Source organism: Morone saxatilis, unplaced genomic scaffold (genome assembly GCF_004916995.1).
Source record: "Morone saxatilis isolate NCDOM2014 unplaced genomic scaffold, NCSU_SB_2.0 Contig23, whole genome shotgun sequence".
Taxonomy (NCBI): domain Eukaryota; kingdom Metazoa; phylum Chordata; class Actinopteri; family Moronidae; genus Morone; species Morone saxatilis.
In genome coordinates, this window is record NW_023339796.1 from 7,445,660 (window position 1) to 7,472,727 (window position 27,068).

At 39.7% G+C, this 27,068-nt stretch overlaps 3 protein-coding genes across 3 annotated transcripts in view; 2 read left to right on the forward strand and 1 right to left on the reverse strand.

Annotated features, from left to right (window-relative positions):
• Window positions 1–976: 976 nt before the first annotated feature.
• On the forward strand, window positions 977–8,634 carry dapk3 (death-associated protein kinase 3). The gene is made up of 9 exons (XM_035670830.1): window positions 977–1,076; window positions 1,871–1,978; window positions 3,562–3,922; window positions 5,068–5,197; window positions 5,351–5,399; window positions 5,497–5,523; window positions 5,633–5,785; window positions 5,968–6,013; window positions 6,639–8,634. The coding sequence occupies exons 2-9, from the start codon at window positions 1,917–1,919 to the stop codon at window positions 7,173–7,175; spliced, it is 1,365 nt and encodes a 454-aa protein (XP_035526723.1). The 5' UTR covers window positions 977–1,076; window positions 1,871–1,916; the 3' UTR covers window positions 7,176–8,634.
• Window positions 8,635–11,171: 2,537 nt separating this feature from the next.
• phc3 (polyhomeotic homolog 3 (Drosophila)) lies at window positions 11,172–23,263 on the reverse strand. The gene is made up of 14 exons (XM_035670831.1): window positions 23,066–23,263; window positions 22,274–22,429; window positions 22,104–22,184; window positions 21,848–22,000; window positions 21,573–21,662; window positions 21,084–21,306; window positions 19,462–20,117; window positions 19,252–19,375; window positions 18,194–18,486; window positions 16,423–16,594; window positions 16,250–16,367; window positions 14,752–14,881; window positions 13,319–13,592; window positions 11,172–11,739 (listed from the first exon to the last, which is right to left on the reverse strand). The coding sequence occupies exons 1-14, from the start codon at window positions 23,240–23,242 to the stop codon at window positions 11,585–11,587; spliced, it is 2,802 nt and encodes a 933-aa protein (XP_035526724.1). The 5' UTR covers window positions 23,243–23,263; the 3' UTR covers window positions 11,172–11,584.
• Window positions 23,264–26,474: 3,211 nt separating this feature from the next.
• The window catches only part of prkci (protein kinase C, iota), a 24,506-nt gene continuing 23,912 nt past the window's right edge, over window positions 26,475–27,068 (forward strand). The window contains exon 1 of the mRNA XM_035670832.1: window positions 26,475–26,827. Coding sequence (XP_035526725.1) covers window positions 26,745–26,827 — 83 coding nt within the window. The 5' untranslated portion in view covers window positions 26,475–26,744. The remainder of the gene's footprint in view (window positions 26,828–27,068) is intronic.

Here is a 27,068-nt window from a genome sequence, read left to right on the forward strand (position 1 = left end):
ATATATATAATAAATAAAATATAAAATATAAAATAATACAAATATATATTTTATATTATACTGACACTTGGTCAGAGTGACAGGCTTATAAATGTATATAAAGAAATATGGTATTTCTGTAATTTTTAAAAAAGTTGAAATGACAAATATGCTTTAAACTTGGTGCATAAACATAATTAAAGATATAAAAAACACTGTGGAGTTCTTTTTAGGTCCGTATCCAGGATTTGGAAGTAATGAGTCCATACTTACCCAGGCAGTGCAACCCCAACACAATTATCTCTTTTCACATTTTATCTATTAATTTAACCATGAAAATATATTTTTTGTATAAATAATTACATAAAGACGCTGAGATCTAATTAAATTCACTCTAAAAAAAGAACCCTATTAAAATAAGCTTTAGAAGACAAAAATATAATTTGTGTGTAATTGAAATTTAAGTCATTTTCTCATGAAAAAAAGCAAACAAATTCCCGAAACAACACTATTGGTGCTTTCAGTGGTCGGTGGTGTTTTAGTTTTGCAACACTGTCAAACATACTTTAAGTATGCGGTTAACTGGAGGTATGTTTACTCTACTTTAAGTATGAAAGTATGTTTAGGTATGCAGGGTATTCTGTCAGTGTTATTTGATCAATATTAGTCAACAGAATTGAACATTTATTGGCATTAAGATAACTGACTGAGCTGAGGGATGATTTTGTTCATGTACAACACCAATATTCAATAATTCTCTTCTCTGGTAACAATATAAATGCAAATACTCTTGCGCATCGTACATATGTGTTGTTATTATTTAGCTTTTTTAAAATCAAAACAAATAAAAGGGAATGGTAAAAAAAAAAAACACATTCATTCACCACTGCAGGTAAGGAGCAACTAACACCAAAGGCACCAAATATACAACACAACATCAGTGGTGTGCCATAATGTTTGGTCAGGGCTTTTATTGTGAAGCCGAGAACCGGAAGCTCTGTATTCCACTGTGGCTAACTTGACCTCCGCTCAGTTCAGTGGGAATTCACATTGAACGACTCCGGACGGTAATGCAGCTCTCACAGCCAACACACACTGTAAGTATACGTTATAACACCTCCTTCACGTTGTGTCGAGTTGAATATAAACATTTATTCCGGTATTTCGGTGTTATTTGTCGTATATCAACCACAAAACAGCGAAAGCCGGCGTTTATACGTTAACGCTGGCTAGTTAACCAGCTAAGCTACCTCTGCTCTCCGTCGCTGGGTTTCTTCCTTTATTTCTCCTTTAAATCTTGGATAAGTGTGTTTGAGGCAACAAGCTCGACCTTTATGTTGCTCTTTATTAATTATTATATCCCACAAGGGGGACAAATGCCTCTGCTGCCTGCCTCGTAACACGAATGAGTCTCTATTCAGCATCTTTTCCAGCTGTGTGTGCGTTATAAAGCTACAATCAGAAGTAGTTTGGTGTAAGTGTAAGTAACTGTGTGGTGTTTTTTTAATACATACACACCAGTCACGTTAAAACACGGTTGAATCGCGAGGAAAAGACACTTGTTAGTGGTGTTAAATCCCTTTAATAGAGTCGTAGGTAGCTGGTCCGGGGCAGGAGATGATGTCAGTAGGACTGGTATGCAGAGGTCTGACATCAGCCAGAAAGTCTCTGAAAACTAAAGCTGTGTTGACTCGGGCCAAATAAGGAGGAAAGAAGCAGGTACTCACAGCTCAGTGGCCTTGTGGGTGTAAAAAATGTAATTGTGGCTTATAACTATAGACTTTTATCACGTTTTAGATCTGCTAACGTGGCTTTGTTTTGGTCCCACACCAATCTGTGCCAGCATTTATTGTTGTTTATGTTTGTGTCTGGTTTCTTTTCCTCTCTGCAGTGAATCTTCAGGCTTTGTTCCCATCATCATTCCAGTCAGCGGCACCATGGCTGGCTTCAGGCAGGAGGATGTTGAGTTGTATTATGAGATGGGAGAGGAGCTGGGCAGGTATTGATGGTCTTTTCTTCTTCGATGAAAACGCAAAACAATACTCCGACTGGAGTTAAAGACGCTGTTCGTACTTGAATGTGTGTTGGGGGTTTCAGTCGCTGAAGAACAGCTAAACTAAATACGAGTCTGAATGCACCTAAAACACAGAATTTATGCTTTAGGATGTGTTTATTTCTGGCATGTTTGAAGGCCGTCACATATAGAAAATGCTCACTAATGGTATTAAAAACCTGTGCAGTTAGTTGGTAGTATGTGCACAGCATGTAGAGACTCCGATAAAGTGAGTTAAGAGGTTTTTTCTTTTCAAACTGTGTGTCTTTTACCAGTGGTTGTGTTTTGAGATGCATTTTGATTCCAGGTTTGAGCTGCGAACCATCTGATCTGTTAAAGGCCAGAATATCTAAGTGTGTGTCAGCAGAATATTAAATCTCCTGTTCAGACTGTGTTTGATACTTTGTGAACGAGTCATCACATCTTAATAGATTAAACTCAGCTTTCTTCACCTGAGCTGTGTTTTTTTTTTTTCTGCAGTAATGCAGCAAAGGTATGACATCACTGCCTCTCAGTGTGCCTTTCCACCTCTGCTGTGGTGTGTGTGTGTGTGTGTGTGTTGAGATAGGAAGGTATGTAGAGATTTAATAGGAGAACAATCAATTCTCTGCACGGTCATACAGTATTACTGCATTATGAAATGTTTCTCCTCACCTGCACGTTGGTCCCTTTTTGTTATTGTAAGTAATGTTATTTATTTATTTTCTTTCTAAAACACTAGATTACAATAGATTATCTTTGTTTACAATAGTTAGGACAGTTTTCAGACGTATCTGCCTGCTACTTTAAAAGTAAACCTCAATCATTTCTATTCCAGTAATTAAGATTCTTGCAAAAATCTCTCTTTCATTTATTTCTACAAGTCCTTAAAGTTTTAAAACAAGTGAAAAGGGAACAGACTCTAATTTCTGAAAAAGTCTTCAAAGAAGTTTATTTCTATTGGAAACAGGTTGAAATGTTCTCACTGGCAGATTCTTTCACTTATTTTAAGAAAATTAGTTTTTTATGATTCGATTATTGACAGAAATTACTTGATAAAGTCTATATTTTGTTGAATGAGGATTTTCCAATTTAGGAATTCCAATTTCCAATAGAAAAAAAAAGATATACCTGATGAAGGTTATATAACCTGAAACGTTGTTTAAAAAGACAGTGTGCAGTCATCTTTCATTGTTTTCAAGTTGCTTTTTTTCTTGTAAAATAAAAAATATTTTTGCCTCTTCAGGCTTCTTAAAATCCTTCAAATGAAACAATTTTAAGAAAGAAAAAACATCCTTTTTGGTTGAACTTCATGTCCACAGTGAGGCTACAATCTGTGGTGAAGGGTCACAAGAAAAAGTTGCTTCATTTTGGGGGCAAACAAGTTGGGACGAGTTTTTTTATCAAATATTAATGACTACTGTAGGTTATTATAGCTCAAACTGATGTGTTTCCTTTGTATTCTGACCAGCAGCCAAGAATTCAATCTTTATAACAACATGAAGCTAGAAAAAAAAATTATCCTTATTTTCCTCCTCTCCTCCCTGCAGCGGACAGTTCGCCATCGTTCGGAAGTGCAAGGAGAAGAACAGCAGCGTCGAGTACGCCGCCAAGTTCATCAAGAAGCGGCGGCTGTCGTCCAGCCGGCGGGGGGTGAGCCGCGAGGAGATTGAGCGCGAGGTCAACATCCTGCGGGAGATCCAACACAGCAACATCATCACCCTGCACGACATCTTCGAAAACAAGACCGACGTGATCCTGATCCTGGAGCTGGTGTCCGGGGGAGAGCTGTTCGACTTCCTGGCTGAGAAGGAGTCTCTGACGGAGGAGGAGGCCACCCAGTTCCTCAAGCAGATCCTGGACGGCGTTCAGTATCTGCACTCCAAACGCATCGCTCACTTTGACCTCAAGGTCAGCAGTCTGTGTGCTTGAGACGGCTTGTTGGTGAGACTGTGGGCGAGCAGTCGCAGTTGACACGTTAGTGAGAAGTTCTGCACAAGAAGTTTATGTCGTACTTTCAGTATCTAGAGAGCTTTTTCCATCTGAAAGACAGGACGGGGCTGCACGCGCACACAAAGGTTGTCGAGTTTCTTAGCCGCTGCTCCCTGCACGAATGTCTTTAAAATATGTTTAAGATACAAAAAGATTCTAACAATTTCAAAGCGATGTGATGACCAAACAGATGAGAAGCTTTTATTGTTAATCTCAGTCGGCTAGAGTCAAATAATTCCAGAAAAGTATTAACACTACAAACAAATCAACATTTAAGCCATAAAATCAAACTTGATTTAATCACCCTTCATACAACATTACAGTGTAGGCACTTTAACTTAAGGTGTAAAAGAAAGGAATAGTTTTAATGTATCCCCAAGATTACCAGTAATGCAATCAGCATCTCTTTAGGCCTGTTCTCAGTATTAGACATTTATTTTAGTTTCTGTAATACTACAGTTGTGCAGCACACTGACGCCAACATAGAAAAGTGGCTCATGTTTTCTTTGTGTAATGCTGCTGTTGATGAATGATTTCTCTGATAAGACCCAACACCCCTTCCCTCAAGAGGCTTTTCCTTCTGTCAGGCTGTCATTGTGAATAAGAGTTTGTTCTTAATATCTTGCCCGGTTCAATAAAATAAAAAAAAAAGGAACTACAATCAGAATTTCATTAGCTCGATGGATGGATGGACTTTATTGATCCTAAGTGGGGAAATTATTTTTCACAGCAGCAAGTTGTCAGAATATATATTAAAAGAAAATAATCACAACAAATAACTATAAATATGCAATACAATGTGCAGAATTCTCAAAAATATTATATAAGATATTATGAAATAGAAATATTAAGTATAAATCTAGGATAAAATACTCAATACTAGACAAAGTTACAGTGAGGTAGAGACGGAGTATGACAGTAGAACAGAGACAGACAGAGGAAAGAAAGAAAGAAAGAAAGTGTAAAGCAGAGATTTCTCCCTGCGACAGTTAAATAACATTGAATCGTGTTCACATGTGAACTGCATCCGAACCTCATTCTCTCATATTGTTTTTATGTTTCAGCCTGAGAACATCATGCTGCTGGACAAGAACGTCCCCAACCCCAGGATCAAGCTGATTGATTTTGGGATTGCTCATCAGATTAAAGCTGGAAATGAGTTCAAGAACATTTTTGGAACACCGGAGTTTGTCGGTGAGCTTGTGTTTCTCCTTCCTGAATATCAGTGTTGTTGTGAGTGTGTGTGCCCGCACTGGAAACTCAGTTAAACCTTGTAAGTGGATGATAGTGCGTTCAGACCTCCACATCTGGTTTTAATTAAAGCGTTCATTCCTCTGTGCTTTACAGCGCCTGAAATAGTCAACTACGAGCCTCTTGGACTGGAGGCGGACATGTGGTAAGATGTCAACATGTTTTTTTTTTCTCCTTTTAAAGCTGTTTACTGAACCGTTTCGAGCCTTTTCATTCATGTTTGGTTCTTCTCTTCTCTGCAGGAGCATCGGAGTAATCACATACATTCTGTGAGTAATGTTTCACATCACGACAACCTGTTGACATTTGTAGCAACATAAATCACTTCACTCCACGTGATCCGTGTGTTTTATAAAGCGAACTCTCGTGTGCCTGCAGGTTGAGCGGCGCTTCACCGTTTCTGGGCGAGACGAAGCAGGAGACTCTGACCAACATCTCAGCTGTCAACTATGACTTTGACGAGGAGTATTTCAGCAACACCAGTGAGCTGGCCAAGGACTTCATACGCCGCCTGCTGGTCAAGGATCCCAAGTATGAACTTTTCCAGATTTATTAGGGTTTCTTTTAAAGATCAACAAACAGATTAACATAGATATACATAATAGATAAACAGTTAAATAAAGGTGACACATATGTGCCAACCGGACACAAAACACACACTTTATAGAAAGGGAAAATTTGAGTTCATTAAGTTGATTTATTTTATTTTGCAGGAAGAGAATGACAATCGATGACAGTCTTGAACACCCTTGGATTAAGGTGAGTGTTTTATTTAGCGTTTATATCTGCTGATGTAGTAACGGTCAACACTGAGGCGAGGTGCTCATATTAAGAAACTTTAAGAATGATTTAATCTTCTGAAACTGCTGAGAAATGAATCCAAGACTAGCTTATTGTAATTTGTTATACGTTATAGCTCGTCGAGACATGGTTCAAAATGCTGAAGCCCGTCTTCTAACAAAGACAAAGTGCAGACAGCACATTCACTTCACTGTTGTCAACTCTCCACTGGCTGCATGTGGAGTTTAAAACTCAGTGTAACTCTACACGGTCAAGCCTCTGAGTACATTTCTGAATTGTTGTGCTCATATAAAGTCCTCTTTCTGATAGATCATCCAGTTCAAATTTTAAAACCACCTCTCCAGACTGCTTTATTTTTATTTACTCAAGCTCATCCACATTTGTTCTTTCTTTTATTATGAAATAAGAACAAGAAATCGCACCAAAAATATGTTTGCGGTCCGTCCATTACGCAGTTAATTTAAGAAATCCTTATTAAAAATGTTTGTTCATGGTAGGAAAATGGCAGATTTATCATTAACAGATTTTTTGATTTCTCAAATATCACTATTGTTAACTTACCTTTACATTTTTCCGTCTCCAGGTGATTAAGAGGCGAAATGTCCGCCAGGAGGAGAGAGACCACAAGACCGAGCGTAGGCGCCTGAAGACCACTCGTCTGAAGGAGTACACCATCAAGTCCCACTCCAGCATGCCGCCCAACAACACTTACGTCAACTTCGAGCGCTTCTCCCAGGTCCTCGAGGAGATCGCGGCGGCAGAGGAAGGCCTGAAGGATCTGGAGCGCAATCAGCGCTCGTGCCGGGAGGACGTGGCGGCGCTGCTGTCCATATACGAGGAGAAGGAGGGTTGGTACAAGGAGGAGAACCAGAGCATCTCCAGCGACCTGAGCCACATCCGCCAAGAGCTGCAGCGCACTCAAGCCCAGCGCAAGAAGAGCCAGGAGGAAACCCGGCTCACCATGCACGCCGCCAGCATCCTCAAGCGCAAGTTCGGGCGTCTGGAAAACCGCTACGAGGTGCTGGCTGAGCAGGTGGCCTCTGAGGTCCGCTGGGTGGAGGAGCTGGTCAAATCCATATCTGCAGAGAAGGACGGCCTGGGCTCCGGCAGCATGCCCTGAGCCGCGGCGGACGTCCAGCAATGACACTTTGATCCTCAAGTATCCTCCTGCCCGTCCTCTCTGCGTGTGTCCGACACGGTGGAGCTGGAGTGGGTCAGTCGTCATCATAAGCTAAGCTGCTGCTGCCCATCAGGAGAAAAGTTCCACCATTTTTTAAGGTCATGCTTGAGAGAACCAGCAAGAAGCAGAGAGGCAATATGTTGAACCAGTTCCTCCGTTTAAAAAAAAAAAAAAGGCTCATTCCTGTGTTTTCTACATTTATTTATAATTTTTAGAGATTTTACGTACATTTATTTTCCTTAATTTTTCTTAATTACATCTGAATTGTGTTTGAAAGCCGTAGATGTCTGCTCATTCGCTCTCAGGTTATTGGCCAGTTTAACAGCTTGTAGGTTGTCAGGTTTGCTCAGAGTTCAGGGGTATTTATTTATCCAGTTACATTTCAGATTCAATTGCAGCTGACATTTTAAAAACTTCTCTCATATGTTGGGACAGAGTGTTGACTGTTAAAGATGCAATAAACATGAACTCTCAGCAGAGAGAGCGGAAAGATTCAGGGTAATGCTTTATTTTACAGGTGATTTATTGAGCGTTTCCTGGAAAGAACAAAGTAGTTTGGTTCTAAATTCAGGGAGAATAAAGCTGGAGTTTAGGTAGTTGTAGTTGTTTGAGTTTATTATTGACTTCCAGGGGAATTTACATGAATAAAATAGCTCAGTTTAAACCCCAGCAAATATGTATTCATCATTAAGTCATTATCGGAAACTTTACTCTTCATAAAAGCTGAATTTTATGTTTGCTTGTAGACACGCTGTGCGTAAATAGTCTTACGGCTTGTGCTAGCATTCAAGAGTTATATTTTATATATATATATATATATATTAAGAGTACCAGTTGATCACTCTCCAGTTCTACCTATAATTAGTACCACGTTACATGGTTCTTTTCAGGAAACGTCGGAGGAGTTCAATCTGAATTCACAGACCGGTGAAATAAAGCGTTACCAGATTCAGAATGTATAAACTCCTCTTTGCAGTGCCTGTAAACTCATCAACCTTATCGCCTCCGCTGAACGCTCATCTGCTCATCGAGTTAACGACATTTCTATCACATTGATACTGCTCGATGTCTTAACAACTTTTGCACATTAGCCTTGTAAACCAAAAATACTGTGCATGTAGACTTTCTCTATATACTGTAACCGTTGTTAATGTTTTCATCCTGACGTCCCCGCACACTTGAAACATTCCATCGATAACGTTTCACATCCAGGCAGCACATTCCCCCCTATAGCGTAGACAGTGTGTGATATAGTCTGTAGTGTTTTTCAGTAGAGAAATGTACTCATTTGCACTTAAATGATTATAGCAGTGTTCCCAAATCTATTTTAATCTGTCTCTTAGAAAGAGCTGTAAAAAAAATGAACGGAGCTTGTTTCAAATAAACAAAGTTATCACTGTTACTGTATTCACGTGTTGTTATTGTGTGAATTAACTTTTATTCTATTCTGTCTTTTGTGGTGCAGAAAACGCCTCGTAAGAGAGAATCACCCCTATTTTATTATATAGAAATATATAGAAAGTCAGAGGTACAAATGATGTTTTTTCCAGTTGTGGAAATGAACTAAGTACAATTTTAGACACTTTATACTTCTACTCCACTGCATTTTAGAGGGAAATATTGTACTTTTTACTACATTTATTTGACAGCTATAGTTACTATAGATTAAGATTTTAAATATAAAACATTTGTGGAGCTCAATGAGATGTAGATTAAACCATCTGAAAGTATACAAAATAATTTAAATTAACAGTAAAATGCTGCTTAGACATTAATGTATCAATAATAATATTAATATTTTATATTTAAAGTACATTTAGCTACTAATACTTAAGTAATCTTACTTAAGTAGCATTTTTCAGTGCAGTACTGGAGTACTTTTATAGAGTGGTATTGCTACTTGTACTTGTAATATTTCCTTCACTACTGTTATTTTTGTATAATGTTTTCATTTAATTCACAGATTTAATTATTAAACAAGTGACCCACAGCAGTGGTATATAATGTGTAGATGTATTGTATATGTAGACCATTCACGCAGATTATGTTATGAACAAAATATAATATTGATTCTTTCTTAATATTTGGTCCAAAAATTTGAATCATGTAAAGGTGCAACTAAGAAAGAGAAATCCTTAAAGCGTTGGATTTGGGACTAAGTGACACCAAACGATTTGTATGGTCATATTTGAAAATTGTTCACATTTTTATAAACACGTGATACCATTTGTACCTGAGTTTTCATTAAATACTTCAGTATACTTCCATCAGTGTAATCACTCCTCCTCACCCGGCATCCAGACTTCTGACTTAGCAACAAGTGTCACATCCACAGTTTGCTCTAAATTCTGATTGGATCTCTTTCTGCTGGACTGTTTACAACAGTAAGATTGAAGTGGGTACATCCAATGTAACTGTATGAGAGATGCCCTCTGGTGGTGGCTCACTAATAATACATGAGATTTGTTTTAAAGCTGCTTTAAGTTTAAATCCCACATTAACCAACCGATAAACACAAACATTTTATTTAATTTGAACTAAACAACAAAAGGAAATCAAGAGACAACCTGATATTTGGGTTAATTTTCTGCTTTTGCTTTCAAAGCTGCGTAAAAAAACATTTGAGCAACGCTGTGAAGATCAAAGCAGAGGAATATAAGAGTCTAAATGCATGGCCAGGTAGTAAGGGACATTGTTTTTTGGGCCCCTATTAAATACATTTATTAAATACAACTTAATGGAATATACATTAGAGCAACATACTACAAAATAAGAAACCTCTTAAAGCTTGTTTTGACCTCGACCCTGCAGGACACACTGTTGTTGACGTGTATGTGAGCGAGGGACAGACAGATTGTTTTATTTTTTATTTATATATTATTAAGATAAAACTTTATCTGCTGTAGTTATTTGACTCTTGAATGTCATCATACTACCTGTAAAATATTTCAGATAAGCTGTCCTTACTGAATCACTTACAACTAACCAAAATAAAACTAAAAATGTTCACTCACTTTTCTTGCTGTAAAAACATATCACACAACAGTGCAGAATATTTGAATGCTTTTATTTGTATATTAATTATGGCAATAATAAATACTTCATAAATAACCTTGTCATCAGTTTGGTTCCTTTAGTCAACACAACTGTTTGTTTGCTGATGATAATCAAATGTAATCTGAGACAGTAGACAATAATCTGCTTTGTAAACTTTGAGATTGAACAGCATCCTTTAACTTCTCTCGTGTAATAATTTAAATGTAAAGTTGTTGTTTTTTCTTTGTTTATAAATGATACAAAGGACTTTTTAAAACCATTCTGAAACAAATGGATAACCGGAGCTACAATCACTACAGTGGAATGACGAGAGGAGACAGAAAGAGCTGCTCATCTGTGTGTGTGTTAACATCAGCCGGTGATGGTAATGTGGACTTCGCTCTGTGTGACTGACCCACAGCTGGAACAGCTGGAGGCGTCACAAAGGGAAAATCCTTGGCAGTGGTCTCAGGACTGAAGTCTGCGCATTCATGATCCGCTCAGTGTTTTAACTGTCTTTGTGGAAGTCCAAGCGCAGGTGACTTAAAGACGGACAATGCTTCCCTTGTTGACCGCCTCTTCTGTTTGTCTTCATCCTGATCCAGATCGGTGGAGTAGTGTGGGGTATAGTCTTCTAAATCCCCTCTAATGTGCATCATTCAGTAGTGTTTTTTCTCTCCCAGGATGCCGATGGCATAGTTGTCCAATTTTCACGAGTGGAAAGGAATCAGGAATACTTCACTCAAAATGCATAATTATGTAGTTGTCTCACGAGTCTCTGTGGGCCAATATTGATGCAAAATCTGCACCTCTTCTGTGGCAAATGATTATTTCACAATGATCCTTACTCCCTGAAGTCAAGCAGCAGAAGTTAAAGCTGCAGGAGGAAACTTTTATAAGAAATATTTGCTGAAACTTACACTATATCCTGACATGTAGTACATGAGACAGATAATCTGAGAAATAATCCAGGGTCTGCTCGAGGTTTCTGCCTGTTAAAAGTTCCTTCTGTCGCCAGGTTCTTGCTCATGTTGGTAATTTTCTCTGTAAATAATTTTATAAGCAGTACAGTCTTTATGGTCTCAGATTATCTGTCTCATGTACTGCTGTCAGGATACAGTAAAAGTTCCAGCAAATACGACAAAAAGTACATTTTTATAAAAGCTTCCTACTGCAGCTTTAGAAGAATATAACTAGGTGAGCTGAATATGCGAGTAGTAGTCTTAAAGTCACTGTTTATAACACAGGGCGTTTATCCTAAGTATACCCACTACACCACCGACCCAGATCAACACAAATCAAGTGTTAACTCTTTATGCGTCTTTCAGAGAGTTAATGTGGGCGCAGAGTTTCAGTGCGGGTCCCAGTTTAAGGTTCATGGTGCTGACCAGGTGGTCCTCTGTTAGGAGCAGCAGAGCCTGTCCATCTATCTCCTGGGAGCGAAACTCCTCAGCTACGTCCTGACCACCTGGAGAAAAGAGACAATAGAGAGATAAAGTGAGTCCTCTGTTCATTCTAATGTATTTTGTTAGCTGATATTTGGAGAATTACTCACTTACCATGATATTTATATCTATATGTGAGACCTCAAAACCCACCTCTAGCCAAACCTCCTTCTTGTTTGTTTTCTCATCTTTAATTTATCATATTCATCTTGTTTTATCGTCCATATGTTTGTATTTATATGCTCCATGTGTATGTATGATTATGCATGTACATATTTCTATGTGAATATTCATATATGCCTACACACACCCATATGTGTGTGTAGGCATGTTTATATTTGTATTTATACAACAATTACAACATATATATTCTTGTCAAAACCAGGGGCGTGCTTTAGCCTTTGTGGGACAATTTCATCAAAAGCTACATTTGAACATCTGGCGGCATTAATTTGATGCACAGGAGGTGATTTTATGTCCTTAAAGGCAGCAGCAGTGGAGCGTTTGCGCGATACATGAAGGAAAAGCTGCTTATTTTGCTTTTAGCAGTGAGCGCCACCAGTTCTAAACCTCCTATGATTTTCATGAGTGGATGGAGTGAGAAATCAGGAATACTTCACTCAAAAACTGCATAATTAGGTAGTGTTCCCACCCGCCTGTGAGCACTGATTGCAAAATCTGCACCTCTTCTGTGCCTAATGTTGATTTCATAATGATCCTCACTGCCTGAAGTCAAGCAGCCGACGTTAACTGACAACGTGCAAACACAGCTAAATATGCAAGAGCAGTCTTACATGTCAGTGTTTATAACTCAGGACGTTCATCCTTTGCTGGAGAGGCCACTTAAAAAGAGTTTGGGGCATAAATTAGGAGTATACCTCACTTCTCCAGACACCACTTCAACACTGAGCACCACCACGAATTAACAGGAGAATCTGCTTCCTACCTACATGAACTCTATTGTGTCTTAACTATTTTAGAAGTCAAAGGCAATGGAGCTCAACCCACCCCGACGTATTTGAGTTTTGTTTGTTTGGCTTCTTTTGAGCACCAGGAAATTGTATTTATGTTGGTTATCATGCTAAAAAAATCAATGTATATATTTTAAAGAGCTGTTTAAATTAAATGGTAGTTTTATATATTTTGGGAAATCTCTTATTTCTATTCTAAAATCAAACACATCAAAGAGCATAAAAAGGACTGAAAACTGATTGACTGCTAAACAAACTCTGGGATGTGCAAAATAAAATGCAAAAGACTACTTCAATATGAAAAAAATGCTGTATTTCCTCTTCAGACTCTGCCTGCTCTGCTACAAAGGAACTTTTTGCACATCTAGTCTGACTTATTGATACATTTATAACCTAAAAGGAACTTTTAAAAAGATAATTGTTGCCTTTGACTGACAGAAAATAGCTCAGAGTAAAGAAATGTGGGGAGAGAGAGGGATCCTCAGCTGGACTTGAAGTGGGGACATTGTCTTCACCCCCACGCCACCATGATGCCCTGTTTCACAACTTTATAACTGCACATCTGCCCTGGTCTGACGTACATTCCCACCCTAATTCAGTGGGAACAGGTGTGGTAGAGTCACAGCCGTACCTGGCAGGGAGCTGATAAAAGAAAACACTTGTTCTACGTTCCACTGAGACGGACAGCCGACGTCTTCCTCTCCGTCAGAAACACTGATTGTTTCTGTCGTCCTCAGCTCCTGCTCTCTCTCCTGCTCTCGCTCCCTCTCTCGCTGTCTCTCAGCCTGTTTACGGAGCCTGGTTGTCATGGGAACAGGAGGTTCGTCTTCCTCTTCGTCCTCGTGCTCTTCCTCCTCTCTCAGAGAGATTTGCCGGGTCTCCTCTGAGCGAAACGAGCCCCCAGCCTGCGGAGCACAATCAGATAAATATTGTATTTACTGACAGTCAAGATCCACCACTACACTCCACACTTAATGTGATGGTTTTTCAAAATAAAGGTTTAATTTAAAGGAATTACTGCATTACAGGGTTTACTTTAGTGTTGCATGATGGGCTATTAAAGGTCCAATGTGTGGGATTTAGTGGCATCTAGTGGAGTAGTTGCATCCATTTCCAAGCACGAAGGAGAAACTACGGTGGCCACAAATGCGCAAAAAACTAAAATCTAGAGCCAGTGTTTGGTTTGTCCCTTCTGGGCTACTGTGGAAACATGTCGGTTTAACATGGCGGCCTCCATGGAANNNTGTAGATAAAAACGTGTCATTCTAAGGTAACAAAAACACAATTCTTATATTCAGGTGATAATAAACTAATGAAAAAATACCTATGGGTATCATATTTTAATTTATGCCAATATTTTTCAAATAACTTATTACGTATTATTTCACTTTTATAACTTTAACCATTTTAACTCTCTTTCCATCTGTTTACTTCTTTATTGGTTTACAGTTGATTTTATTTTGTTTTCTTTGTATATTGTCATATATATATATATATATATATATCATTCTGTTATTGTAAAGCCGTTTTTAAACTTCATCCGGAAATAAACCTTATAAAAAGCCTCGACGAGTGGCGGTAGTACAAATAAAATGTGACTCATATTGGCTCTGCAGCAAGTCAGTGAGGCCAGAAGAAAAATATTTTTGTTTTCGTCAATGTCTACGAAGTTGTTATTAAGTTAGACTAGTGGTTTCCAACGGCGGGGTCGGGACCCCAATAAGGAATTGAAAGATAAATCTGATGATTACCAGGATACAGAAAAGCAGAAACAAACATTTCTGACAAACAAGGTTCTGTTTATTTTTTTCAGACTTTCCTCTTTTCTATTTTTTTTCCTCGTGGGTTTCTGGAAATAGTTTTTATCTCTTCAGGCCACTCGAAAATGAATCAAATAAAACAAGGAAAAACACGGCACTCATTAAAAGAAGACATCCTGTTTTTTAAAAACAATTTTAAAAAATGTGTTCTCAAGTCAGGAGTCTCCATTTCAGAGCTTTACTCCAGCTTGTACCATAGGACCAGTGATCCCTCCAGTACTCCGGGTCAGTGGTATTAACTGACCTTTCTCAGAAAATGTTCTCTGGAGGCTCCGTTGACTCTGCTGGGGGGTCGTCCTCTCCTGCCCATCGGCCTGTGACCCCAGCGACCAGCTCTCAGCATAGTGATTCGCTTGGTGCAGCTCACACTGAACCTTAACAGACACAGGCTCAAAACATTCAGTCAGATTCACACAGTTCATACACTTCACTGCAGTCATGATGTCTTGAAACACAAAAGCTCTTTGAGATTTTATTTTTGCTACTCTGAGTGCAGACAGGCATTGGATAAAATGTGCATCTGTCCTCTCTTTGATGCCTGGGAGTGATTATACACTTCAGACCTTTTTCTTATAACCCAAATGTAGCTGAATGGATCCCAGATGTCAGATGACGTGTGTCTCACCACCAGCCAGACAACATTTTCAGTTTCACTTTACTTGTCTTACACAGGAAAAGATGCTCTTTTGCAGCAAAACTCCACTTTTTCTTTCACGAGGTTCCAAATAATGGCTTGTTGACCTCAGCACAGCTCCATTGTACATTATTCCACAGTGAAGTGCCTCGTTCAAGGGCACTTTCAGTTGCTGAGGGATGGGAATGTGACTATTTCCACATAATTGTCCAGGCAGTGTAATTAGGTAACTAGGCAACAAACTTACATTAAAAACAAAGCTGAAATACCCAGCTAAGCATCAGAGTTGTTCTTTAAAATAATCCAACATCAGTCGTTGTTTTGAACTGTAAGTGTGGAGTCATTCTGCATTTTTCTTATTGTCGGCAAATCCCATGAAAATACTTTCTGGCTTTCTCTACCCTGTCTGTGCTCATACTTTATGTCTGCGTGGATATAAATCTTTAAACATGTAGCACAAATCTGTAGTTTTATTTTTTAAAAGGCTCAGTCATTTCATTTCCTAAAACAGCAGGACACTGTAGGTTTTTAGCAAGGGACTATTTTCAGAGGTGGATTAATACACATTCAGTGCTCTAGTAAGTATTTCTGTTTGTTTGTGTGATCGACTTTAAAGAACTAAACTGTGTGTTCATGTAATGTAATGATGGATCATGTCACCCAATGCAACAGTGAGGCTCATTTATATGTTTTTCTTAGTCATTTTTTGACAATAACGCAGCTCAGATTGAGGATGAGCTACATTAGGCTTTAACTACACAAACAATACTTGTTATTTCAATGAATCTGTCGTTGGTTTTGGTCTTTTCATGGGATTTGGTAACAATAAAACAAAATATAACATTGCCAGCCCTAAAGATGAAACAGAACAGCCAGTCTGGCTACTTACCAGTAGAATAGTGTGTCTATCTTTGCTCCTTTAATACTGATACTGTTGGTTTTAATCAGCTAACACCAACTCAGCATCTATTCAAGTATCATTTTACTGTATCTATAATTTTTTAGCACCAGACTGACATTATTTCAGAGAACCAGACTGTTACTAGTTACAGATTAACTGAACTGTTGTAAGTGTGATATCTAAAAACCAATAACGTGATTTATTTACCTTCTGACACACGTCATGGAGCAGAAACGTTTGGAGCGCAGGAACGTGTGAGCGTAACCTCTGTTCCCACAGAACTCACACTGCAGCACACCTGCCACACTCTCCCCGAGCTCTGCAACTTCACAGGACCAGCTGTTAGTCACACATGTACACACACAAACACACATACACACACTCCACCTCACCATCTGCTGCAGGGCCGTCGTTTTCCATCTCAGAGTCTGTTGAATCCGATTGGTCAGCATCCAGCGGACTGTCCTCTGCTGCTTCGTCCCCGTTGGTTTGTATCTCCTGGGATTCGGGAAGTGAAGCCTGCTGGTCTGCTAACATCGACGAGGGGACCACCTGCATGAAGAGGGCCAGTTAGAAAAGTACAATCTCACACACTGACATGGAAAGACCAGTGTAGATACAGACAGGGTGTCATTTTTCTTTGGATTAGAGTGATTTGGGCGGAAGGGGAGGCCCGTTCCAACCAACCCTGTGTTGAAGATTAATAAAGAAGTAGTAACTCTTCAAGGACAAGGCTGGGGATATTCACTATTCTTTTCACTGAAATCAAGTATTACCTGTGTAGCCAAAGCCGGATATATCTTATTCCTCTGTGCTATAGAGCTTCATTGTTGTCCAAGAACTATTAAAAAAAACATAATTGAACGACACTGTTGCACTGGGTGACATGTTCCTATAACAAACCTGGACACTAGTTTATTTTCAGTCAATCCCACACATGAGCACTGGAAGTAAAATACTAAAATATGGCATAATGAAAACCAGTAGTTCATAATAATGTTTAAACTAAATGACTTTCTCCTTTTCTACTGGGATTGACGTTTACACTGGTAATTATGGCAGGAAAAAGGTTTTGCCTTGTTTTTTTAAATCTGTTTTATCAATAAAAAGTGTAAAATGTTGTTAATAATTATTTAATAGGCTATAAATTGTCCTGGTTATTCAAATTAATGCAAAAACCATGAATCTCATGCATTTAGCATATATTTATATAGATGTAGATAGTATATCTACACACAGTGGGGGCAACAAGAATACCAGTTCTTTAAAAAACTCGCTATATAAACTATAGTTTAGAGAACATTATAGATCCAAGAACAAAATGACAAAAAGGGCGAGACTGAGAGAATAAGGCACAATTACAAATCAATCTGCTACTTCAACACCACAGACAGCGGCATGGATTTATCAATACGCTGCACAGTTAGGCTGCTGATATTTCAGAGCCATGGTCGGGACATCTGACTTCCACAACATTATGATGTTCCTGACCTTTGCTTGAGAAAATGTTCTCTTTTTCTAGCATGTGAAATAACTTTTGTCTGACTCACTTATTTCTCCAACTGTTTTATTTAGTTTTTTAATCTTCCCTGTGTGTGTCTTTCACTCTCTGACTGGAGTCGTAATGTTTATCTGAATGCAGAAGCAGAGTGCTGTAAAGGCTAGAAAAGCTGCGTCGGTTAAAATAGAAATGCTCAATAACAATGAAATAATTCTCAATAATTCATTGGCTACAGGTCTGGGTCGGGAAAGGACAGCGTCGGGGTCCGCCTAATAGTGACCTTGGTACTAAGAGATGGCAGGTTAACAAGGAGGATGGCATCCACCCTCATTCCTCCTACCGGTCCTGCTGCTATAAAATCCCACTAGAGCCCCCACAACAGTCCCCAACAAATGCACTATTTACTCCTGTTTGACTAACGTTACAGTGCCCAGCTGAGCCTTTATTAAACGTAAACCTACATTCTGTATATTTTATTTCATTCTTCTGGGTTTCTCCTCAACATCTGTGGGCATTGATTGAGTGAGTATAATAAGAAGGCCTTACTTTTTGTATCAGACATTTACAGTGTGTTAGTTAGTTGGAAAACCAAACAACAAAGCACACGATACAACGTCAGTTTAAAGGGTTTCAGGATGAGTTAAAATTACCGGGAACGGTTCCAGGCCCTCTCGGATAACGAAGCCCTCTACGAGGTGTGTGAGGACGTGGGTTGTGAGTATCCTTTCGGGGCTTCCGGGGACGCTGGTTGGGGAAGAGGGAGGCTGGCTGGGGCCTCTTACTGCAGCTGGAAGGATGGGAGGAGGTAGAGGAGGTAGAGGAGGAGATGGAGGAGGAGGGTTGCTGCTGTTGGTGCTGCTGCTGGTGGTAAACTGGGGCAGCTCTTCCACCATCGGTGACTGGATCACAGAGCGACTGGATATGATAGAGGATGAACCCATCACTGCTGAACAATAAGAGGTATAAAGGATAACAGAAGTGAGGGGTGTTGACTAAAGCAATTACCAGTTAAACCAGCCTTATTCCAGTGATTCTGGTTACATAAAGGGAAGTTTAAAACAGTGTTATAATCCATTTGACACACAGTCTCCCCTCAACAGTTCCTCTTTACTGCTGCACTGTGAACACGACTTCATGCATCTGCACAGTATTTTAAGACAACGTTGACCCATGGCTCTAACATCATAGTAAGAAATATTTGTACAACTTCTCTCCTTAAATGTCACCAAATTAGATTCATGGAAAAGAAATCCATTTATGAAAATACAGAAAGGAGCAGACTTGGCAGTTTGAAGATATATAAACAGTATTTCAACCTAATAGAGGCTGTTGTGTACAAAACAAGTATCATAATCCAACTAATAGAGAACTTAAGTAAGTAAAAAAAATAAATTAAAAAAAAGCAAATTATCTTAATGTCGTGTAGTTTTATTGCTATGAAATAAATTGTTGGTCCTATTTGTTATTTAAAAGGTGTTTAATAGTATGTTAAACCCACTAATACACTATTAATAAACCTACATGTTAGTTTCAGAAGTCATTTTCAGCTCCAAACAGATCCTGGTTCAGATTTTTTTGTTTAATTCAAGATTAATTTTTCGCAGTAAGTTCTGATCTTCCGAGCCACCTTTATGAAACTGTTGGGTTAGAACAGGTTTTTATTATATTCTTTTATTTTCTATTTTATTCTTTCATTATCATGTTTTACCTGCACCATTCTGCTTAGGAGGCACACTGAGAGATGTAGGGGTCCTGTCTCTCTGTGGACGAGGAGAACATTCATCTTTCCTCTCCTCCGAGCTCAATCCATTCACTTTGCGTGTTTGCCCCGACTGAAATTCAACAACCACAACAAACCCTCAGTTAAAATAACACAGGCAAAGCTTACAAAGCTTAACCACAGCACACTGCGACTCACCGATGGAGTTTCACTGCGTCTGACCGGATGTACTTTCAGATCAACAGCCACCGTCTGAGGAGGTGGGAGGTTCTGGTAGGGCATCTGAACCAGAGCCTCCGCTACGGGCAGCTCCCGCTCTGTCAGCAGCACCCGTCCTGACTGGACAGCCAGAGCCTGGACCGAGTGCAGGGAGAGCCTCTGGAGGGAGGCTGGGGGGTTCTGGGGGAGCCTGGGGAGGACTAGAGGTGGAGGAGGAGGTGGAGGTTGGTTCTGCACTTGTGGGAATGATGTCCGACGCTGCGGAGCGGCCACCAGAGGAGGCGGCTGAGGCTGGACGGCGGCAGCTGGGATTGAGGTCTGAGCTGATGTTGCAAACATTCTGGTGAGAGAAGGAGAAGAAGAAAAAGAGGAGGAGGTGGAGGAGGAAGAAGGGGCCCGGGCGTCATTATTAGTTTGTGACTGGGTGCTGGGAGTGGTCAGTCTTTTAATTGAAAGAGGAAGAGGGTTGGAGTTGGTTTCTTGGGGTGCTACTCTGAGGGCGATGGGCTGCAGCTGTCTGTGGTTCGGAGCTCCACCTGCTTGCTGGAGGAGGAGCTGGTGCTGCCCAACCCGCTGGCCCGGTGGACAGGACAGCTGCTGCTTGACCAGAGCGTGGGTCTGCACAGGAGAGTACGCTGCAAGGAGAGCGATGCATAGATAGACGTGAGGAACAAATACATAAAACAAGTGTCTCTAAAAACTAAAAACTTAACCTGGCAATAAGAAAAACACATTCACATGCAGATTAATAAAAAACATTTAAACTCACATTCATGTATTAATGTTTTTACCCAATTTTGTCCCTAAAACTATATATATATATATATTTGTTTAAAACTATTAATAGAACAGTTAATGTTAAGTTAATGTCATAAGTCGCGTCACCTACAACACTGGTTCCCAACCTGGGGGTCCTGATCCCCACTAGGGGTCACCAAAGCTTCACAAGGGGTCGTGAGCCCTTCTTAATTTAAAGACATAAATGTACAGTATAGGCCTATATCTCAGTATTTCATGCATCTCTGAAGAAAACTAAATGAAATTGTTATTTTAACAACTAAAGAGCTGATAGAAAAATGAAAAGAAAACACAGAATTAATCAAAAAGAAAGTGTATTAAGTATGTATGATTACAGATAACACTGTAAAGTTAACTAAATCTGTCATTGTTAAACTGAAACATGATCAGTTTTTGTAGATACGAAGCCGCTGTTGGAGCAAAAATATCTACAGAAAACACCTGCCATCCACAATGTGTCACAAATGATTTATTCCACCTTTATTGGGTGAGTTATTTGCAATTTACCTGAATGAGGCTTAAACACATTGTTTTCTTCCCCCACACCTTCCCAGCTGTTGTTGTTTATGGATGGTAGATTGATTGGCTGTTGTTCTTTGCGAGTATATAATTGCACACTTTGTAATAGAAAATGCCTTACAAAGGTCAGCTGACTGAAACGTAGCTGTTTCATAAGTTTACAAGTGCAGACAGCATGTGGGAGCAGATTTTGGCTCAACTGTGACTCACCACTTAAGCCGGAAACAGATGTGCTTTCTAGTAAACTTTCCTTTAAACCTCAGAAGTTGAACACTTTAGCTCACCCGGGGTTACAATCTGAGGTCCTGAGGCCAGTCGGGTGACATCAGCTGGTCCGGTTTCTGTTGAGGTGTCAGTCAGCTGGTTGGTCTTCAGTGCGCAGACTGACGTCTTGGATAAAGAGGCGACCGGATTCTGGGCTTGTGACTGAGCAGAGGGCTTTAAAATCACACTGTGGGCTGTAGCCAGAGCTCCGGGTAAGTGGGCGCGAAGAGCTAAATTCTGCACCTGAATATACACAAAAAGAAAGTCACTTACACACTGTTTATAAAAGCTAAGGGATGTGGGGATGGCAGCCCTTCACTGCCACATGCAACTTCATTAATAGTTCTTTTAAGATTCAACAAAATCCCAAGCTGCATTATACTTCTCACTATCTTTTGCAACATGGCTCATGCTCAAGGTGTGTAACAACCTGAAGTTTATAATATTACACCTTTGTGGCATGCATTGGGGTTTTATTTCTGATTCTGTTTCCTGGCAGAGTTTAGTACCTGAGAGGAGGTAGGTAAAGAGGAGCAGGAGGTGACAGCAGGGAGGTCTGATTGAACTGCAGCCACCGTGGCTGCAGGGGTTAGAATAAGCTAACAGAAGAAAAGCATAAAGCAGGGAGAGACAGGTGGCTAGTTGGTTAAAAATAAAGAATTAGCATTTTGTCAGAAAGAAAAAAACACAAGAAAACGCATTCAGTCAGAAACAGAAAATAGGGCAAATAAACGAGTCATGCAGTTTTAAAGTACCAGCTTCAGATATGTGAAAAGGTTTGTACCATCTGAGTGCGAAGGTACATCTGAGCTTGGTTACAGTTAGCCGGCCTGTTTCCCAGGAGCATGGCCTGCTGGGAAATGGTAGTAGCAGCACCAGTGGACGTTTGGGTTCGGCCAATCAGCTGGGCTGTCACCGGAGACGCTGGTAAAGTAATCTGGATTCAGGGCAGCGTGATGAAGGACGATATAAAAAAAGAAGGACGCTGAGGTTAATATCTGTGCTCAGGTCGGGTTGATGAGAGTAACACAGATACTTACTGAGTTTGGGGAAACACCAGCAGGCTGATGAAGCAGATTGCCAGCGGATGAAGAAGGTGACTGCCTCTGACAGACTGAAGCCTGGAAAGCATTTGGAGAGAGATCTCACACCCTGTAGTTTATGTTAACACGACTCTTAATGCACTGACACGTGACGGACACCAGCTGACCTGTTGAATGGTGGCCAGACTCTGCAGATGGGGGCTGTGCTGGTGCTGCTGCAGGGCTGCCGTCTGCAGCATGAGGTGCTGCTGCTGGGCTGCGTACATCTGATGCAGGTACTGGGCCGCCATGCTCTGAGGTCTGTGGATGGCGTGCTGGATCACCTATCGCATCAGATGATAGACACATTAAGGGCTTTACAAAGGAATATTAGTACATGATCTGCAGCACAATTATTTGTATTAGTCTTTTGAATTGTATTCAATCTGACAAATTAAAATATTTATGAATTTAGAAGATTTAGTTTTGGTTATTTGATGTTTTTTGATATTCCTAAAATAATGAAGATTTGATTTGTAAAAAAAAACACTTTTATTTTGAAGGCCATGGGTTTGAGATATTTTGAGCCTTATAAGAGAACCACATTGTTGCTTTCATCAGTTATTCTACATGAATAGCTCACTTTTTTTAAATAACAAAATATACTATATATGTATTTATACATATCCTAAATGTTCACAGCAGTACAGTGGACTGTTCTGTACTGGTACCTGGAGTTATATGGTGCTATCTATCACCTGGCTGTCTGTCAGGTTAAACAATGCCTGCAGAGGTCCCAGGTACTGTCTATTATTTGGACTCCTTTGAAATGGAACAATGAATTCTGCAGTCCCAGGTGCAGTCTATTACCTGGACTATCTGAATGTCAACAATATATTCCGAGGTCCCAGGTGCCGTCTATTACCTGGACTATCTGACAGTAAACAATATATTCCGAGGTCCCAGATACCGTCTATTACCTGGACCGCCTGTCTGTCGGGTGAGAGGATGCTGAGGGAGGTGGAGGGCGCCTGGGTGCACGTGGTGCTGCTGGGGCTGACTGTTGCCATGGTGACGGCAGCTGATGAGGGGGGGGTGGAGGCGGCTCCGGTCCTATTAGCGTCTGCCTGCCTCTCTCCTGGGCTCTGCCTCTCCATCTCCCGGGTCGCACACACAGACTCAGTAATGGGGAAACTGTGGAGGTAAAACACACATTAGGATAATTAACAAGAGGGAGTTGAATTAAACAATTAAACTTCAGATAAATCAGGATAATGGACCTGCTCTTTTGTTGTTCAGCGGTTTTCTAAACTGTCTCTCTGCAGCAGAAGCTTTTAGTTTTAGTCTAGAAAAGAGAGCTTTTAAATACTGTAATAGTTTCTAATGGAATATAAAACACCCAGTGTTCGTGCTGCAAATGGTTAAACTACATGTTAATTTAATACAGGATTCGGCAGCTGTTTCCTTTTTACAGAATATCTATAGACTGCATCAACAAAATATACTCATCACACTTAAAGGGACCTTTATTCGAGGAGGTTTCACTATATATTTACTATATTTTAATTCAGCCATGATTGAAAGATTGGACATTGGTGTAAAATATGAATTCATCTGACTGCAGCGTGAAATCGGCCCATTTCCATCCGGGTTAGAGGCGTTTTTTTCAATGATGTCTTTTATTCGTTTTTGAAACAAAAAGGAAAAATACTTTCACATTTCAGTTAGGTTTGGTTTTAACTTGGTATATCTTTATATATATGAGGGGAATTCATCCAAAAATAAGCAATAAAATGAATATATGTGACATAAATAGGCTAAAACATTTACAGATAATCTATCCAGTGCAGCACTGAAGTAATCATCAATTTGTTTGTTTGTTTTTAGCCAAAAGTAAAAAAACAAAACATTTAAACAAACTAAACTTTGTGATTTTCAGAGAATCTTAAACTTTTTGTTTGACCTTGGTCATTTCTACATCTGAATATTCAAACCGCTCCATACACAAGTTAGACAAAGAAGATTATTATTGAATGTAACCTGGGGAAAAAAAACAATTGTTATGTCCTAATATAAAAAAGGTAAATCATCCACATTATTGATTTATTTTCAAAATGGTTGTAAGAGAGAAACAAACAAACAAACAAAGGTGCCACAATGCTGCTTGGTTTGTTTGTTTGTCTCTCAGCTGCTTATAATTAATATGATATGAATGTAATAATTCCAAAGAGCTACCCAGAATAAGATATATACATATATATAATTCCCCATATTCCATAAGGATAAACACTGACGCTCTACAGCAGCTTGAATATATTGATTTGCTTTTTGCTGCAGAGTCGGTTCTGTCCAATTAAACACCGGCAGGATAATCCCGATAAATCCTCCTGAACGATCACAAATTAGTCTTATCTTAAATGCGCTTTCCATAATTTAGATAAAACCTTACAGGATAATACAGTCAACGCACACATCTGGATGTTCCTTCCCTGTCGGTCTGCCTCCCGTCGCTGAGACAGCGCTTTATGCATGCACAATCATTCACCTCTTGTCGGCGTTACCTGCCTGGTATTGATAGACATGGGCCATCAGGAGCTGACCATACCCCGGCACATTGTCCCAGTCATGAAGCCTACTGATGCGTCAGTACTGTCTAAAATGGAGATGAAAAAAAAAAAACGGTAGGCCTACATATAGCAGGCAATAACAACAACAAAAAAAAAGCCTTGACACAGCACCGCTCGCAGTGCGGGAGGACCTTCCACAGCCGGGGAGTCACCGCATGGAGAGTCCCCGAGAGGTTTAAAATCAGCTTTTATCCGCCTTTTTGGTGTCTGATGTCGAGTGAAAAGCTTTAAAATCCGCTCAAAAGAAAAGATATATGGATTTTAACGCATCGAGACTGGACACAAAAACACTACAAATGGGCTGATATCACATAAATTAACTCACATTCCTCCCTATAGGTTTGTTTCTCAGTAAACACAGTTTAGTTTGTTAATTTCAGCCTTTTCAGTCTTATATAAAATATATAAAACCAACAGTTTATATGTGATATGTGCAGGTGCTTGCTCTTCAGACATCATAAGAAATTGCAATGTTATTAAATAATATTATTAAGTAAATCGTATAAACAAAAGAAAAGACAACATAGAACATCAGTATGTATAAGTCATATGTGGAATAAATAACACTTATTTTAGGAAAGGCTAATTAATTGCAAGAATACTCAGTTTGTTAATGTTGTTAAAATATATGAGCGAATATTGGACTGTGAGTTAATTTTCCAATTTAATTTTAGAATATGTTCACAAACATTGATGCACATTAATGCATCATAGGCTGATTGAAATGGTATTTAATTTTCTAAATAGATGTAAGAAAGAAAGGAAGGAAAGAAAGAAGAAAGTTTCTCATTCCAGTGTCTCTTTCTGTCTCTTTGTCTCTGAATCAGACAAAAAAAAAAACAGAAGTTAAAATATTATATTTCTGCAGCAGAACACTATTTTTGTTAAGTTTCGAGACCCGTCGGTAGTTTCATCCGAGAGATGAAGAACAACTCTTCACTTCTCAGGTGCGAAGGATGCTCCTTTCACGTGGTATTCAAGTGCTGTCGGAAATATCTGAGAGCCAGATGAATCTGTGTCAACCACCAGGCTGAAATGTTTGAACCACAGAATTTATATAATATGCAAATATATTGCTTTGAACACACCAGATATGTTTAGTAGCTAAAGGAGGCGAAGGAATAACTGACAGCAGCAGAGATGGATTATTTTATTTTATGTTTATATTTATATATGTTTATAATATGTTATATATTTGTTTCTATAGCCTGATGTTGCATAAAATAGGCCTAAATAAATACAATTAATGCTAACATGTAGTAGTGCATGCTGTATTTGTTAGGGTTAGCTATGTAAACAATTATTATAGTGTGTAGGTTAATTTGTTTTCCTTATTTATTTTCTTCAAGCCTATTAATCACACGCCCGTCTTATATGTTCTTCTCTTCCTTCTTGCACGGCAACAGAAAGTATCTCACACAACTCTAAAAATAAGCGTTTTGCTTTTGTTACTGATCAATTATGTTATTTCCAAATCAAAGCACTTGAATGCGCGACATATCTCAAGTGTTTCTACGATGTCCGAGCTCAAATGTGTGAGCTTGAAAGCATCATTCACCTACACAGAAAGCGTCAGTTGGTACGGTCGGAGTGCTAAGCAACGGATATATTAAATTTCTCGGACATGTAAAGCATATTATACTAGTTTGTTATACCTCATGGATTTAAAACGTGCATATAACAGCACATGTTGAATGTTTTAAGTGAAACATTTGTTTAACGTCACTCTACATGTCTGTACGTCCGTTTGCGCCACCCCCCAAAACATTCCGCCAATGGACTCGCCCGTCGTTAGGCCTTTGCAGTAGGGAGTTGTTTGGCGGAGCCCGCAAGTTTTTCGTTACTTTACATGTTATTTTTCTTTCCCAAAAGAAGGGCGAATTCACCGTTTTCACCGCCGCTTGCCTCGTCGTCCACTCGGTGTGTCGACGGACCGTGAAACAAAGTGTTGTTTGCGTGGCGGTGGTCCACAACCAGGGGGCCGAAGGAGGCAGGAGGACCGCGGTGAGTCGGACGGACTACGGCGGAGCTTATGATGCCGACGTTGCGGGACAGCACCATGTCCCACCCCGGCGAGAATTCCCACCAAGTCCGGGTGAAAGCGTATTATAAAGGGTAAGAAAACCCCCGTTTCTCCCCGACGGGTCTCGGATCTTGTGAAACCCGCCAGCTCGCAGCAGTTGTAGACTTTGTAAAGGAGGCTAATCAGCGGGGGGCTAATGTTAGCTGAGCGCCGGCTAAAGCCTGGAGCTAATGTTGGGTACCAGGTGTGTGAAGTTGGGGGAAGACAGACAGGTGAGACAGGTGAGACTGTCCACACCTGTCTGTCAGTGTGAAGATAGATAGATAGATAGAT